This window comes from Lissotriton vulgaris, chromosome 4_1 (assembly GCF_964263255.1).
Source record: "Lissotriton vulgaris chromosome 4_1, aLisVul1.2, whole genome shotgun sequence".
NCBI lineage: Eukaryota > Metazoa > Chordata > Amphibia > Caudata > Salamandridae > Lissotriton > Lissotriton vulgaris.
Window position 1 is genome coordinate 1,906,593,464 of NC_141691.1, and position 17,915 is coordinate 1,906,611,378.

At 42.3% G+C, this 17,915-nt stretch overlaps 1 protein-coding gene across 1 annotated transcript in view; it reads left to right on the forward strand.

The window, feature by feature from the left end:
• The window catches only part of TG (thyroglobulin), a 711,260-nt gene that overhangs the window by 241,173 nt on the left and 452,172 nt on the right, over nt 1-17,915 (forward strand). Inside the window, exons 26-27 of the mRNA XM_086966244.1 lie at nt 1,305-1,502; nt 12,653-12,820. Coding sequence (XP_086822370.1) covers nt 1,305-1,502; nt 12,653-12,820 — 366 coding nt within the window. The remainder of the gene's footprint in view (nt 1-1,304; nt 1,503-12,652; nt 12,821-17,915) is intronic.

Genomic DNA, 17,915 nt, shown 5'->3' on the forward strand with positions numbered 1-17,915 from the left:
TGCTCTCTGCAAGACAAAGTGCAAAAAAGCATAAAGCGCAGGGTAGATTGGACGGTGGTAGCCTCAGATGGACTGCATGGACGAGAGGCAAACCAAGTACCACCTGGAAGGAGGCCACTGAAAAGTGGGACATATTCAGTCTCAACCTGGCCAAATAAACTCTCTGCTCATTATTAGTAATCCAAGATAAATAAGGTTCCATGGCCTGAGGTAGTAAAAATTTGCATGTAACTTATAACTGAGCCCATGTCCAGAGATGGGCTTGATTCACAGAACTAACTTAAAACAAAATCCTAAACTTACTACCATTTTGGTATTCACCGAAGGCACTTACTCATTTCAATATTCACAAAAGTTAGGAGTCCTAACTTTAGGACTCCTAAATGCCTTCTGTGAATACCGAAAGTCTTAAAATTAGGATTTTCCTCAGTTTAGGAGTAGTAAAGTTAGGACTCCTAACTTTACTACTCCTAAACTGAGAAAATCCTAACTTTACGAATGACAAAAAGCTTTGTACATCTGACCCATAGTCTCATTGCACCTTTGAACCTGGGCACACTAACCTTGAACATAAGGCCTATTACCTTCAATGCTTGCTTTCCCAACCTCTCTGTGAAACCTTTCCTTGTCTTGCATAACAGTACATTTGGTGTATTACAGCTCTGCACCTTTTGGTAAGTCTACTGCTGAGTTATGTTTCGCTGGTGGGTCTCACTCCGCCTCTCGATACCTTTGCATGGTCACTCACCATCTGATTCACTTTAAAATTGTAAATTGATACTTGTATAGCGCACTACTCACCCGCAAGGGTCTCAAGGCGCTTGTACGAATACCACTGTGGAACCCATCCTGGCTTTCCCTATGAGGCGTCCACTCCTGGGCACCCCCAAGGTGGAGGCCAGGCATCCTTAGCGTTGTGGGGGCCGTTGTGGAGATTAAGCAAGCTATTGCCCAGAGTTGCAGAGTGGGACTCCATGATTGGAATCAGCACTGAGGCGAGAATTATCAGGTCCGTGGAATTTTTGAGCCCAAGACCCGCTGAGGCGGGGAACGAACCCTGGTCCCGGGCTAGACCTCTGCATCAGGGTCTGCCGCTCTAATCACTTTGTGAATCTGCAGCACTATTTGTAGTCTCCCTAAATAAGTAATTGTGTTTGTTTTCTTGATCATCTCCCCCAACGTCTTCCTCCATCATCTCAATTTAAAGTATCCCACTGTAGCCTTGTTCATCTATGTACTGCAAAACTGGCAGAGTTGACCTCAGTGCCACAAGTATTCTTATGTATATCCATCTCTCCTCCTAGGACATGAATTTACCACCTCTGGTCTGAAAACCTTTGAGAAGACTGACTTTAAGAACTCCCGTTCTGGGGTCTACAATACCTTGGCTTTCCCCACCGCTGGCACAACTTTGACGGATGCTCACTTGTTTTGTCGCCAGACCTGTGAACATGACTCCTGCTGCGATGGCTTCATATTGAGCCAGATCATACTCAATGGAGGTTAGATTTTTTTTATATTTGTAGATATTGTTTGCAGCTATGCACCCCATTTGCCATATGTTATTAATTTATTGCATTAAATGTGAGTCTTCAGTGAGATAAAGCACTTGAATTCAGAACTAAGTAAAAGAAATATCATAGTACCACCACGCATACCCAAATGTAACCTTTACATTGGTTCCTGCCGCCCACCAGTAGAGATTGCATAGCCACCCATATAGTGTCCAACTTGGTTCTGGGATGAACAAGCTACAGGGTGGCAGTATGATGAATACAGTATCATAGTGATGTTTTGTGTCCAGCAGTTTCCTGGATCATTTGTGTGAGCCTGAATTGTTAATTAAATGGGATTTTGACTCTATAATGCATGCAAATAAATTTCATTTTTATTATGAAAATAAAGTGAAAATATGTTTCCTGGGGTGATAGCAGGATATATAAGTTGTTTATATTGCCTAAAGCCATCCTAAAACAAAAAATTTCATAGGGCTCTTTGCTCGTTTCATATATCCCGGGGTGAATGTGTTTTGCTTTGTCGGCAGCACATTAATGAAAGAAGGACTTGCTAATTGTAGCAGCTGGCCCATCTATCAATGTGTAGGTGGTACTTGACCGGCACTTTCAAGGGGGACAGAGATCACCCTGCAAGCGGGTGCGGTGAATCTGCATCATCCTGCAGGGGATGACTGAAAGGTGGTAAAACAGACACAATTTCCGCCCTCCAAAGAGTCACCTTATAGAGTGGTGGTGCGCTGACTGCACCATTGGGTTGTGGTGAACAGGTTGGACCCTTGTTGTGGCTTGAAATCGAGCTTTTGGGCTTTCCACAACCGCGAACGGGCCTGTTTGCACTGAGACTATGTTGATGTCAGCAAAATTGTGCGCAAGACTCCGCACGTCCATCTCTGTGCACCGCAGCGTAGACAGCCTGCATGTGACTGCCAGCAGGCAGGGCCGGACTGGGAACCAAAATCGGCCCTGGCAAAGTGCTCGGCTGGCCTCCCCTCCCCACTCTGGGGTGTTGGAGGTGCTGTCGAGCGCTTTGCTATGGCCGGTTTTCGCCGATTTTGTTGCAGGGACGATTTTGCAGCTATGCTGCAAAAATGGCCCTGTAACAAAATCGGCCCCCAAGGGCTCAAAACCGGCCCCCACCATTGCGGCGCAGCGGGGGATTGCCCGGTGCCCGCTATGGCCAGTCCGGGCCTGCCAGCAGGAAGCTCCAGCTTGCCTGCTGGCAATGCCTAGTCTGTTCTTCGCACAACTGCGACTGCCACCCGTGATGCTCTCCTTGCTCCTTGTGACCATCTTGAATAGGAATGGGACGCTTGGCACAAAACTTGAGGAGGTAAACTTCAGCGGGACTAAACTGGGACTGTATCCAACATGCACTCCATCGCGGTGACCCTGAGCTTCTGACTTTGACCCCGTCTATTGCGACCAGCTAGCTGCGGTTGGAGCTTTATGCTTTTAGTCACTATTTTCCAGTTTGAAATATTCAGAACTCAGATCCTACTAATTGGATTTTTGTCATTTTGTGTTTTTTTCCCTGTTTTAGTGTTTGAAGGGTCTGTCTCTGTTCTCATGCATGGCAAGAAGTAATCTACGTCTGGTCCCTGACAGGCATCCACGCTGTCACCCAGCTTGTTCAACATTGATGTTGAGACACTGACCAATCTAACCCAGTCACATGGCTTCCTTTTTACATCTGAGTGGGTGATGCCCGGAGTGCATTGCGATCATAATAGCGTGGAGGGCCTGTAGATGGGTTTTGTATCTGGTTGTTGAACGTTGGAATCCACTTTCTCTGTAGCCATTTAGTGTTCACCATCACATCTGCTTCACTCAAATATTCCACATTTGCAGGCGGTGCTAGGTTGCATGATGAAGGACAATAGTGTTTTTTTCTGTTGTCTTCTGGGAGATTGTAAAAAAATAACTCAGCCAAAGGCTGACAATAAGTTCCACACACCACTGTTAGGAAGTGTGAGAAACAATATTTCTCTTTTTAAATTTGACAACATATCACATTCCGAAAATATTGATTTCTGTTCTATACGAAGATCTTAAAAACACAGGATTTGGGGGATTATAGTTACATAATCAAGCAGGGTTTTCATATTTATTATCTGCTTTAATTATTTATAAACTATTGTTCTGCAAATAAATGCAGTATGCTTTCGATCAGTGTGCTTCGTTTAGAGTGAGCACGGAATTTTCAGCATTATCTAGATGTTTTCTCTGCAGCACAAAGGACAGAAATGTATCAACATATAGTTTATTGTTGGAATAGACTCCTACATGAACAAGCAGTGGCAATGGCAAGAGATCGGGCCTTAACGTGTCAATGCATGCAGATGCTAATTACATGCATTGCATGTACATGTGCTCCTTAACACAATAATGCCAGCTCCATTGGCCCTCCTACTGCCTCATTCCTAATAGGAAAAAAAGGTAATAGGATTGAGTCTATTTCTTTATCCCAATGAAATCACTACTTGGAAGGAACAGCCATTAAGGTGCTCTAGTAATACTCCTCTGGGTTTAGCTAAGCCCACTTAATGTAAATTGCACGATTTAAAGAATTGTTACCAATATATATTGAAGACAGCTGAGCTGTCAAGCCGGACATAAAGCGAAAATGTATCTATTCTGCAATTACCCACGTTTCAAAGGACAGTTAATATTTGAGCATTTTCCTTTCTGAAAAACTGGAAGGGTAGATTGATATTTCGAAAATGATTCTGAGATTCAGGATTTCTTTGTGAAGTGTAAACAATGAGGGCTGAAGTTGAGTACTGTAAAGCAAACATGCAAACATACTATTTCCTCACCATGTTGACATCAGGATTTTTTGTGTCATTATCATAGAAGTGAAATGGCAGATGTCCTCAAAGAACACATCTCTGCACATTTTCTTATGCATGCACAATTAGCCATTTTTGGATAGCTGTTAGAATTGTCATTAAACATCTTATTCTGGACTAGTATTCTAGACCCGATAGGGAAATAACATACATTTTATTTGCAGAGCAATGGATGTTATTATTTTAATTCTAATGTATTTTGTGAATCGAAACTGTTGTGCATCCCCAGCTACTATTTTCTAGTAATCATGTAATTAATCTAGCTTACAACGTGTATCACCCCCGTGGGTTTGGGTTCTTTCGATCAAAAACGTACATTCCTCGCCCTTTTTTTCCTCATATTCTCCATGCCCTGCAGTCTTTACGTGTTTCCAGTGCCTGTCTTCCCTGACTTACCATGATCGTATATCTCTTATCAGTTGAATTACCTAGCTCTAACCTTCCTTATCTATATTCTTCCATTCTTATTCCAGTAGTTATTTCTTAAGGTTTCATCAAAATAATCTAGCTAATAAGTAAATGAATGAATGAAAGCTACTTTTACCGTACACCGCGACTCCAAAGGATTGTCCCGGAAAGTGGCACATGGTAAGAATTAATCAGAGATGACGATCACTGGGAAATTATAAAGTCTCTAAAGCTAAATTTTTTGAAATTGTAAACAAACCTGTACCACTTAAACTACTTTCCTGCGCAGGCAGTTCCCCATAAAAGGAGCCCTGAACCTCAACCCTTCCAAGGTAATTCCCTAAGAAGACCTAGGACAGAGGAGAAGAGATTTGGATTGAAAGGTGGATCATACATATAGAGACAAGGAAACGAAAATGTAAATACTGAGATTTCCAATACGAAATCCAAGCATTACCTTCTGATCTTCATCTCTTTTCCTATCCGATTATTTGTTTCCTGATGATATATGCCTGCTAGGAAATAATAGCACATATTTATAACGCACCTAGCTAAGGGGTCACATGCAAAATTGCAGAAGTGCATGGATCATAGCTGTGACAAAGCATTGAAGCCAATCAGTGGGCAATTTAAAGCCAAATGGAAAAAGAAGTACCAAGCACCTTATTATGCTGCATGAAAAGAAAACTCAACACTTGGCGGTACCACGGAGATGCCAAAGCTAGTAAACAGAACATTTTGCATAGGATGTACAACTTTTTTGGCACTGTGCAAAAACAGCAAAACGCCTTCAAACAAATTGAGAGCCTATCTCAGTGAACAAAATCTAACTTAAAAGTTACAGTAGGCCCTCTGATGAGTTGCTGGTGATGAGTAAAAATCCTAGAATCGGTTGCCACTGACCAGTTTCAGAATCATGTGGGAAATGTTGGTATCTCAGATTTTTCCAACAGAGCTTCTGCCCTTGCAGTGATGTTACAGTAGACCCCATAGACGTTTAGGATAACTTAATAAATACTATAGATGAATGTAATATTATAACGCAGAAATACTCAACCTGTCTACTGCTTTTGGTGTAACCATCCATAGTTTACCTGTTTACTTAGTCTGAATGATTTCTTGTTTTATAGCAAAGCTTTTCTCTGGTTTTCTCCTTTGTTTGGGATGGTGCCCTAACTGTTGGACTGAGAAAGTTTTTTACAAATCACAAATCTCTGAATTCTAGTGTGCCAGTGGGGTTACCCTCATTGCCGCTGCATGTTAATTAAATACAGCAAACCCTACTGGGTGTCACCACAATCATGCGCTGGAATGCCAGTTATATAGGGATGTTTCCAAGGTAAGGGTTCATGATCATTTTACCTATCTACCAGCGTGCTTTTCACAAGCTGAATCTTGAATGACTTACAGCTGACTTTATATAAATGGGGCATAGTTGAAGCCTATATTCTCTCGAACACACAGAGTTTATTCATCACCAACGTTTTCTAAGCTGTTTGGACAGCAGATCATGACATTATCAATCGTAAAAAACATAGTGTTCTCATTGATAAAAAAAAAACAGGAAATCAGCCTCCTAAACAGGAAAATCATGTTATAGCTTTCACGTGTCAAAAATATTATTGAGGTGGGTCCAGTTTTCCTCAGCCAACAGCTATGAGGTTCACTGTCAATTGTGTGTCAATGCATCATATCTGCTAATCAGCACGAAACATTTAATCAATTTGCATTAAATCAGAACATATGTATAAATAATGCAATTGGCCTAATGCACAGCAATCATATAGCAAAAGGGTGCAAAATGCATGCCTTATTAACTTACCCTGGAATGACACAGGCACGCTCAACTCCAGCTTCGCATATTCCAATCACACAACACAGTTAATCCATGTGAAAGAAGAGAATTTAAGTCTTCTCTTAACAAACACAAAGTTCACTAGCTGGTCACATTATCACTGCCCCAGTACAAATGCACTCTTTGTTGTATTTGCACTTGTTTACAAATACATACATTTCTGTATGCAGATATGATTAAACATGTGTAACTCCAGATGCCCATTTCACTCACCTTTTCTCATTAGTTTACACCCGGCTGATGATCAAGCCATCTCACCAATCATGCCAGGCCTTAGCAGATCGACAACTATTGCGTATGGATGAAACTTTACATGCCCAGACTGATGTATAGTCACAAACCAGTCTCAATCACCTTTCCATGACTATCATCACCTCTACTGTCATTGTTCCGTCTGTTTCATTTATATTAGATAGGATTTCGATTGTTGCGCACCGGGCGAGTCCTGGCTCAGTACAATCTTCTAAGCCCCATGCAATGCAGGTCTACCAAATTACAAGTTAGAGTGAGTCCCATGAATCTCTCCCAGCCTTCTCTGGAAGGAGTCCATGTTAGAAATGAATTTACCTGCAAGAGACCACAGGTAGTTTCTTCTGCTTCCCTCACCCTTTTCCAGAAGAGAGTACACACGCAAGAGATTGGGCCTAGTATTAGTATGAGCTTTTTAGGTGCCAATCTAGCGCAGACTATATGCAGGATTAGGGTACCAAATATCACAATTGTGGAAATAAAGAATGAAGAGAACAGAAACAATATGAACAGAGGCAGCATGTTATTCTATATAGTTTTCCTTTCTACTGAGTCTTTCCAAATTAGAAGTACTGCCTAAAATTCAGCCATTGATAGAGATGGAGTATGTTACGACATACCTTTTTGATGTGAGCGGGCTGCCCCATGTTCATGAGGCCGGTATCCGTGGTACCTATGGCATGAGTACGTATGGCATTGAAATGTTCTGCTTTAGAATACATACTACATTGTCAAGCCCTAGACCGCCTGACATTTGAGTCCACTGCAATATCTTGGAAACCTACCTAGCTAGTGGCATGGTTCTTATTTACCAAGATAAACATCCTGACTTATTAAAATACTTAATTGTTGGCTACCTTCCTTTCCAGGACAATGAAAAGCATATGCCACGAGAGCAGTAGTATCACTCTGCATTTTCCATTGTGCTGGTTTGTTGATTTATGGAAAAATATGAATGAAAGGAAGATATTTAATTCCGCAACTAATTAAACCGTCTACAGAATGCCCTGCAATTCATTATGTGGGATAGAGGGAAATACATCTGTATTTCCTAACCCACAATGATTGGAAATCGAAAAAATACTGTACTATAAGCTTTCCAAGTGAATCGTGTTACACACCCAGGGCCACACTATGACGTCCACGGTAATCCGGGTTCAGGCAGATGCCGCCAAATAGGGATTAAAGGATCTGAGATCAGTCCACGCGTCCATGGCATTACAAAGCATATTGATACTGGAGATGTGAAGTGAGCTCTTTGCTGAGTACTGTCGTTCTGTTATGACTTATGTTGCAGATACTTGTGGAGAAGAGATGTTAGATAATGTTCTGGAATGGTTCATGCGTACAATACAAGCACAGGCTTCCCGCGTAGGCTAATGACCGGCCTGTTGACTACACCACGGGGCATTTTCATACCATGCATTGGGCAGCCTCATCCTTCTGGCGGTGTATAACGATGTTTCTAAAAGGATAACAAAATTACTTAGGTTTTTGGTTAAATTGACAAATACTATGCGCAGAATCCAAGAATCCCCATATGCCTTTGAATAAACTCCAGGGTTGGTCGTCTCCCCAGAGCGCAACACGTGTCAGCGCTTGTGCCCTGGATGCTCTCAAATATGCCTGTTATGCTGTGGATAACCCGAAACATAGGTCTTAATAGTACTTTGGACGTTCACAAGTATGTTTGCAAGTCATACAAATACACATGAACATGGAATATGTGCGGTATATGTTGTAAATCCGGTCCTTCCACAAATAACACTTTCTTTAGCATCCTGACTTCATACAAAGGAATTAAAGAAGGAAATTATAAATGAATATGTATCCAATACAATGGATACATTTGCAAGTTCTGAAATCAAATAAACAGAACAAATAAGAGAAAAATAAGTATTAGTTAGAATGTATGGATTAGTCCAAATCACAATTAAGTGAAGAAAAGAAATCAACTATAGACTTATCCTGTCTCCTAAAGTGAGGCATAAAGAACTATGGGGCAGATTTATGTTAACTGGCGCATCCCCAGGGATGCACCAGTTAACATGCGCCACAGCTCCGCCAGCCATGGTGCGCCGTATTTATAATGCGGCGCACCATGGTGCAAAAACGGCACAGATGCGTGACGCATCTGTGCCGGAAATGTGGCGCATTGCTGGAGTTGCGTCACAAGCGCGACGCAGCTCCAGCAAGGCTCGGGGGTGCCCCATTTTAACAATGCTGCGTCAAGACCTACGCCTGCTTCAAGCAGGCGCAGGCTTTTGACGCAGCATTGGCTTAAAAGTGACTGAGTGAAATCTCATAGATTTCACTCAGCCACTTTTGCGAGGCGCACCTGCCCCGGAACGCCCAACCTGCGCCGGAACGCCCATAAGCGGCGCAGGGCTTTACAACGTGACGCATCTGTCTAGATGCGTCACGTTGTAAATCGTTCGAAGGGATGCGCCACGTTTACGCTGCCTTGCGTGACGCAACAGCGGCGTAAATGCGGCGCAAGGGCCTCATAAATCTGCCCCGCGTGTTGATGATAAATATACACAGAAGGCAGCCCGGCTCACACTTTACTGTACACTTTGGCAAAAACAGTCCTCGGATTATCAGGAAACTTCCTCAAGGTCTTGAGAGGACTGAACACATGCCATTTCCTGTTGGCCTATATCTAAGCAGAACTCAAAGAATCCTGAACTCCACCCTGCAGGTGGAGAGGAGTTGCAGCCGTGCCAGTAGCGTGGGACCCATCTGCTGGTGCACTGTGGGCTATGCCTCTCTTCACCAGTGATCTGCTGTCATCAGCTAGGAAGTCTCGCACAAGATTTGGAAATCCCACAACTTGATTTTATGTTATTTCTTTTACAGTGGTTGTAAAGCATTACTCCACGGGAGGGCACCGTGGCCCTAAGACAGCAGGACATATCTTTGCGGCCACTATTTCTACGGATACAGCCAGATTTTTAATGCTTTCTAAAATTTAAGCAGATTTGGCTTTAGACGTATGGCATAGGGGAGGATAGTCCATTGAGTGGTTCGGCCATTGAAAAAGCCCCGCCTCCAGTAATTATCTAGTCTGCTTTAGGAACATGAAGAATGCTTTGATGCTTGGATCTTAATGACTGTCCAGGACCACACGCTAAATTGGCTGAGAAAAATTTTCCCCCATGAGGAGAGTTTTAGAATTACTTTGTTATCGTCCATCTATGGCACTCTACCACAGTTGGCCCAGAGACGAACAAAACCGCACGTAACTTCCGTATTCTGCAAACCTCCTTGAGATGGCTACCACTGCTTTGATTGCTTAGTAATACATATATCAATAGCCCACATACCTAGGTGATTTATATGACTGTTAGATTTATTACAAGGATTATGTTTATTGCAAAGGTATACCATGCTTCCGTTGTTAAAGCTGACACCATACTCGATAGAAGTCCTGTTTTGGAATCCTTAATAAAATTTCCCTCCCTTAGTCAGTTTGATCCACTCGTGGGGAATGACAGTGAGAACATATAGGTGGGGTGGGTGACCAGGTCAAGGTATTACCTTGACTTATCAATGTGAAGTATTTTTGCAGTTATTGCTGTAGCCACTTTTAACACCCATGTCAACCCTAGCTTTCACTTAACTTCAATTTTACAGTGAGTTTTGTACCCAGTTTATCAGTAGATAAATGAATATAGTCCAGTTTATTGTCTGTAATATATAGATATTGGTTGGTGGTCAGTATTGCATCCTGAGAAGACCTCAATAAATTAAAAGGCATCAGTTTAATCTCAATATGTTTTTTTTATAACAGACATAAACCACGTGGGGTCCTATAGAATGGTGGAAAGCAGAATAGAAGAAATTGTTAGGAACAACAAGCTTTAAGGACAAACTCCCGGATGTTTGTGGGCTGCTAAGAATGTTTAAATTATCACATTTCTGTCCCTCATATGAAGCTATTTTCCCTCTTTAAAAGAGTATCAAACGTTTCTCTGTACGTTCTTGGCACGCCAGCCCTCATCTTCTGATAGTAAGACATTGTGTCCCTGTTCTTATGTGATTGTTTTGGCAGAAGGTACCAAGTCAACATCTGTTTCCAGCTTTCGGCGATCCCTTGTCTTGTGGAGGCAGATTTGAAGCAGATTTGTGGGGCAGATGCTGTCCATGAGTCGTGATCTTACACGTGTCTGAACGTCAGCACATTAAAGTGCGGAGACAATATGCAAAAAGTGTATAATGAACTCCTCTCAGATTCATGGTCCTGATAATTGTAGTTATTTTCTTCATTTTTACTTCTATATGGTTCTCTAGAGCTGTATGCCAAAGCATTTGCAACCACTGATACGATGGCAAATTAAATATATCACATAATAACTACAGGCAAAGATCACGAAAAAGGAGACGTACATATATATTTTTTTGATAACCAACTGTATTGAATTTTGAACCTAGGTACAGGATTCAGCTGACACGTAATAGTAAACTTCAGATGGTGCACAGGACAAATAAGCAAGGTGGAGCATCATCGGGCGAACTTCCAGGAAGGAGACATATTCATGCAATGCCAGAAAATATAAGGCTATTCCAGTGGACCCAACCACTTCCCCCTAATACGTTCGTGTTTAGAAGGGCATCCCCGGACCTCAAACACAGGCTTCGTTTGTTGCGCACACCAATCCACACCATGTCTTCATTGTGACACCGTAGCCTTCCATCGGGCCGCAATGTCTCTTTTCGCCACCATTGTGGCTGTTCCCAAAAGCGCCCGATCTGCCCTCAAAGCCCCAGGCCCCTTCAAAACACCAAGCAGCAGCACTAGGGGTGAAATTGGCACCTCCCAGAACACCTGGCAACTCCCTTACCACGAGTGACCAGTATTTCTGGATCAATGGGCACAACAACCACACAGTGTGATAGAAGTCTGCTGGGGCACCTGAGTATCGTGGGAGAAGTATTTTATGTAGCTGACACAACTTTCATCCTTCCACCGTCGGTAACCTGGTTGCCAATTAATTGGGTAATAGTTAAAGTTCTTATTTACAGCACTTAGAAACAGCAGAAGTGCAATATGGAGCACTAAAATTAAACAGATAATGAAAAAAAACCGAATATGATTATTATAGCTTCTATGTGCTATGAGAATCACAGTATTATCTTTCAGTCCTGTTGAGTTCGGTCACTTAATAAAAATATGATTGTGTATGCAATTCATCTTCTTTTCATTATTCCTCCAGTTGCTAATGGTACCTAGGCAGGGCTCATTGTTCTTCATCGTTTCCTTATTTTTTTTATACTTTGGAATCTTAGTATGGTCAATCATTTGAGATACGTTGATAATGACTGCTGACAATTTTTCATTTAGCCCATGTCATAGCCCTTTCCTGATGCTCAGTCTTGCTTTTTGTGTTAATTAACCTTATTGGGAAACAAAGAGACATGCACGCCTTGATGGCCATGTTGGATGTTCTTCCAAGACCTGTTTAATCGGTCCTGCCTTATAGTTTAAACCATTGAAAACAGTAGGTCCAGAAAGACCCCATCACCCGAGTCCTTCATCCATTGCCCCATGTGTGTTAACGAGTTCCTCAGCAAAAAACTCTATTATCACCGTTAAACAACTTAAATTGTAAATGGTTCTCACCAAAGGCTAGCAGGTGTGGGATTACAAGGATATTCATAAAACTAGCAAAGAAAGATTGCGATGGATGGCCACTATCAGCAGTGCTTTTTTAATGTCTTTGGCGAAAAGTATAAGCTGCTATTTACACTTGGTTTTCCTTTTTTTAATGTAGGTTCCATTCTTTGTGGGCTAATGAGCTCACCGGACGTGCTTCTCTGCAATGGAAACGACTGGACAAAAACATCAAAACTTGGTGGTGATGGAGTGTGCAAAGGCGTGAAATCGAACAAAGAGCAGAAGCAATTTTCATTCAGCCTGGGAGGACAGGAGTTCACTGGAAGTAAGTCCATGAAATGAGTTTCCACTGAAGCACAAGGTGGTGTAGGACATCTTGAGAAACACTGTAGCACAGGGTGTTGTGGGGCATCGTGAGAAACACTGTAGCACAGAGTGGTGTTGGGCATCTTGAGAAACACTGTGGTGCAGAAAGGTGTGAGACATCTTGAGAAGCACTGAAGAACAGGGTGGTGTGGGCATCTTGAGAAACACTGTAGCACAGGGTGGTGTGGGCATCTTGAGAAACACTGTAGCACAGGGTGGTGTGGGCATCTTGAGAAGTACTGAAGCACGGGTGGTGTGGGCATCTTGAGAAACACTGTAGCAAAGGGTGGTGTGGGCATCTTGAGAATCACTGTAGCACAGGGTGGTGTGGGCATCTTGAAAAACACTGTAGCACAGGGTGGTGTGGGCCATCTTGAGGAGAAATGAAGCACAGGGTGGTGTGGGACTTCTTGAGAAACACTAGCATATGGTGGTGTTGGGTATCTTGAGAAGAACTCAAGCATAGGGTGGTGTGGGTTATTTGGAGAAACACTGGAGTCATACTACAGTTTAGTCTTACTTACAGTGCTTATGAAAGCCACAAGTGCACGAGGAAGTTCTTCACAAAAACAAGTTCCTATTAAAATGACAGGAAATAGATCAACTACCTACCAACATGACAGTGGCTTCGATTTCCTGGGGCTAATAAATGCTTAATACAAAATAGCGATATGAGTGCATTTCTTAATGTCTACACATACTGCAGCATTTTAAAAGATCCAAGTACTAACAACACTGCCTGCTGCCTGCATGAGATGAGTTGCACTTCAAACTGGCAGAGTGTTATGCGGAGCACTATTTTATAATTTTTTTTATTATTATGATAAAAAAGAAATGGAAGCATTGAACATAGAACAGGAGGTTTTCTTGTGCAAATTCAAGAAGGAATATCAATTTCTGTGTTTCCCACACAGACTTCTCATGATGGCTTCCACTGTGTAGTTATAGGTAGGTCATAGTTTTCATAGGAAGAGCATTTTGTTTTGCTAATAACTTTAGTGCCGCTTGATGAATTTGTACAGAATTTCCAAACCAAAAGTTCATCCTTCTCCACTCGTTCATGGAAGGATTTGAATTAAACTGTCTAGCAGGGACCAAGATATAAGCCACCATGCTAAACATTGTTTTACTATGTTTATTCATATGGAACTGTGCTCTCTGACACAAAACAAATGGCTGAACCGAATTACACCAAATTTGACAGAAAATTAAAAATTTGCTAATCTAATTTGGTGTGATTCTCTCCAGCTACTTTTGAGAAATTAGCATTTAAAGAGGTGCTCCGGTTGGGCTGGACAGGGTTAACAAGATAGGTACATCTGGATGGTTGCTTTTTTCCCGTTTGCCATTTCAAACCCAGAGACCGCTCCCGAGGTACTGAGTGGTTTTATTGTCTGGCTGCAGCTCAGAAAAAAATTGTTGCCGGCACCATTACTGTACTCAAGGACTTGGTCCCAATATCCAGAACAAACTTTACAAAATAGGGCGTAAGGCGTCAGGGTAGGGACAACCTTGTAGGTAATGAAAACTGAAGCTATGATATATCATTTTAACATTTGTCACACAGTTTGTTTGATTGCTCGAGGTTACCAGCCAAATCAACTCTCATTAAGTGCTCACACAATATTGAGTTGCACTGTGCACATAAAATGAACTGTTATTGATTTTATCGCAGTTGAACTGAACAGGATTGAGAAAAATTAACATTGGTTCTTGAATAACGTGTGTTAGGCTGGAGGTCACATAGATGGACACAATTTTAATTATTTCCCTATAGTGTTGACGGCACCTTTAAGGATATGTACTGGCATGTGTAAAGGAGGAACTGAGAGGTATGTAAATAGAGGGTTGGAGGACATTTCAAGATGATCAACACCTTCCGATAGCCACAATTTGAGCCAAAGTGGGGATTAGGTGTTTTTCCCAGAATCTTTTGGTTTTTGTTCAAGGACTGACGCGGGTATTAGAATGTAGGTTCCAAGATTTTCATCACATTCTTGAAGTTCTTCACATAACACCTATCCATATCAAAGGTACGATTGAATGTATTTCCTACTGAGCAGGACGCTGGTCATTTGGTCTGAGACTCACAGCTAGGCCCTCAAACCTTCCCAGACTCTTTGGAGTAAACAGTAAAGGACTACTATGAGCTAGTGTGAAAGGCGTTGGTAGATGCGAAAAAAAACACAGTGAAGACGAAATGTATAGATAGGGTTGTTACTTCAAAAATGGCCTATAACTTTATTGCCCTTTAAAAGTGATCACACAGTTTAAAGGATAACAATTAAAAAGAAATCAAAAGTCATAAACCACATACTATTAAATTACAGCCTCCAAATATTATATTCACAAAATCTAAGGACTGCAGTTCTCTGTCATAGGAAACAATAGGCCACTGTTACCATACAAGATAATATAACCATATATAGCTCTGGCGCTGTCCAAAGTGCTGAAGTATCCTAAATTGAGTTCCAGTGGTGATGCGCCTAGACTACCTTTGTGGTGATACTAATCCCCATGAAGCAATGTCTACACGGACTACCAAACCTCTAAACTCTTGACAGTAACTTTTGCAAAACAAGCCTACTATAAAAACGATCAATTCACATTTGATCCTTATATTGATTAATCGGCATAGTACTAGTTAGAAATCTGTATATCTTCGACACAAAGTTTGTGGTTCAGTTTTTAAGGGCAACTCTGGGTTTCAGGGTTTGCTTTAATAATATCTCGAAATTCACTCTTCGCAGCTGAAAAATATTCCAACCTGAGTTACCCAGGGGCTCTTGGCTTAGCTAACTAATCACTGCAGTAACCCAAATCATTAAATGACTATACATATTTAACTGTATGTTTCTGCCAACAAATTTCCTGAATGCCAAGCAAGTCAGGTTTTAGGGTTAGGGTCGTCTAAGGACAATAAACCCTGATACCAAAATTAGAAGGTGTTAGGGTCACTTGAAGAGCAGTTCTAGTGCTACATGGGCTGAATATTGTAGCTGCAGGGGCAAAATGGGATGTTCCCCTAGGATGTAAATTAGGGTTGAGCCAACAAGGGCAAATGACCCATAAAAAGACCTCACATGTTCAATCCTCAATCTCTGGATCTGGCTAGATTCCAGATCATCTGAATGCTGCATCTGGGCACAGTCATTCTGGGGCCCTCATGCTGTTGCGACATCTCTCTCCAACACCCTGGCCAAATTTGCCAAAGGGTATCTGGATAGGAAAGGTTGATGGATTCAGCAAATTAATCCAGAAGTTGCCATGTCCAGGGGAGCTGCTTACCAGGCAGAGTACATGATCCAGGAGACTCACTGCACTCATCCTCCAATCTCAGCTGAGGGAAAGGTAGGACTGCTGGGATATCTCGTTCAGATTCAATTGACAGCTCTGTTATGCTGGGTCATCCATGCAGGCAGGACTTCGGATGTGTGCCAGGTAACAAGTCTATTGCAGGGGGGTACGCACAGTTGCAGCATTCTGCAACTGGGCAAATAATACCTCAGATGTTCAGAAAGTACCAAGGCAGGGTCCAGTCAGGTATTATTAGCTCTTTGATGTACTGGAGTGGAACTCCAGCTTATAATCACGGTCAATTACCACCCACCGCTGACCACAGTCAGAGAACTCTCCAGCTGTAAAATCTCTACCAACCAGGCAGGAATAGGACTTTCACTTCAGGGAAAGAGAAAGTGTTGCTGAAAAGAGTGGAATCGTCGAACTCTAAACCTGCCGGAACTGAAGGGTACATGTAGTACTTGAAGGAGGGGTTCTGTTGATAGAGCGCGCAGTTCACCCGGGTCACCAATTTCTTACACGCACTGGGCCCCGGCGTGCATTTGATTTCAATCAGTGATTCCCGTGAACCGGGTGAGATCCTAGCACGCTACTATGAGTAATCAATGGTTCAGAATTACCTCTGCTTACCATGCACCTGACTTACCACAGGCACAAACTTACGATGGACCTAGAGCTAAAAGGGAAAATAGTAGACAGGACCTTAAAACATTTCTTTTACGTCCATATATTTACCCACTTTTCTGTAAAATGACCACAGACACCTGATGAAGTTTAACACTTTATGTGAAAATTCAAAAAGAAGATGCCAAGACAATAAGCGATATGCAGAACACTATGTCAAACATTAATATCAACAACAATAGGTAACTTTGCACGAAGAAAATCACGACCATTAAGATATATGGGAAAACTAGAGGTAGGGTTTGGAACAGAACTAATCACTGCAATTTTATACTAAGACAAGAGTTGAGGAGGGACCTAAAACATGTACTTATCCTTATCACTTAAGACTATCTTTACTAAGTTCACTGCAATTCACTAAAGGAAAGGGAAAAATGGGAACAAGCTATTATTTATGACAAAATCAACGAGCTCCTAAAGGAGGGGGGGAGAGAAGGAACCAAACTAAATCAGACACATATACTGGATGTTTCAATGGCAATAGAGCAATATCACAGGTAGAATGCTTTAATAGATTATACGAAAGAGAGATGGGAGAGAGAGAGAGAGAAAACAAGCTACAGAGAATACGCAAACCCACAGACAATATTTACCTAATTCAGATTTGAGACCAACCCTGGCCACGGGTCAGTTGGGAAGACGGGGACAAGGACCCTCAGAAAAGGCACACCAGAATGCGAACAGGTACAACCCACGGACAGATCAGGACAGGATACCCCTCAGGTTCGGGTCAAAGGACTGGGCCTCCCAGGGAACGACCAACACCCACAGCTTCGGACAGCAACGCCTGCGTTACCCCTTTCTGCAAGTAATCCGCCAGAAACCCCGATTGGATTTTCGAATCTCCCAGCAAAGTGCTTCGCCAGCACTTAGGAATTTCCACCCCTTAGGAGCTTGTGGAAAGTATGGACAAAGTGCTCCGCAGCACTTTCAGATTGAGCACCTATTGAGATCGTAGGGTCAGTGACAGGTCTGCTACTCGGACAAGTCGGACAATTTCCATAAGCTAAACTAGGGCAATTATACAGTTCTGGGGGCCCTCAGACCACCCACTAATGTTGCAAGTGACA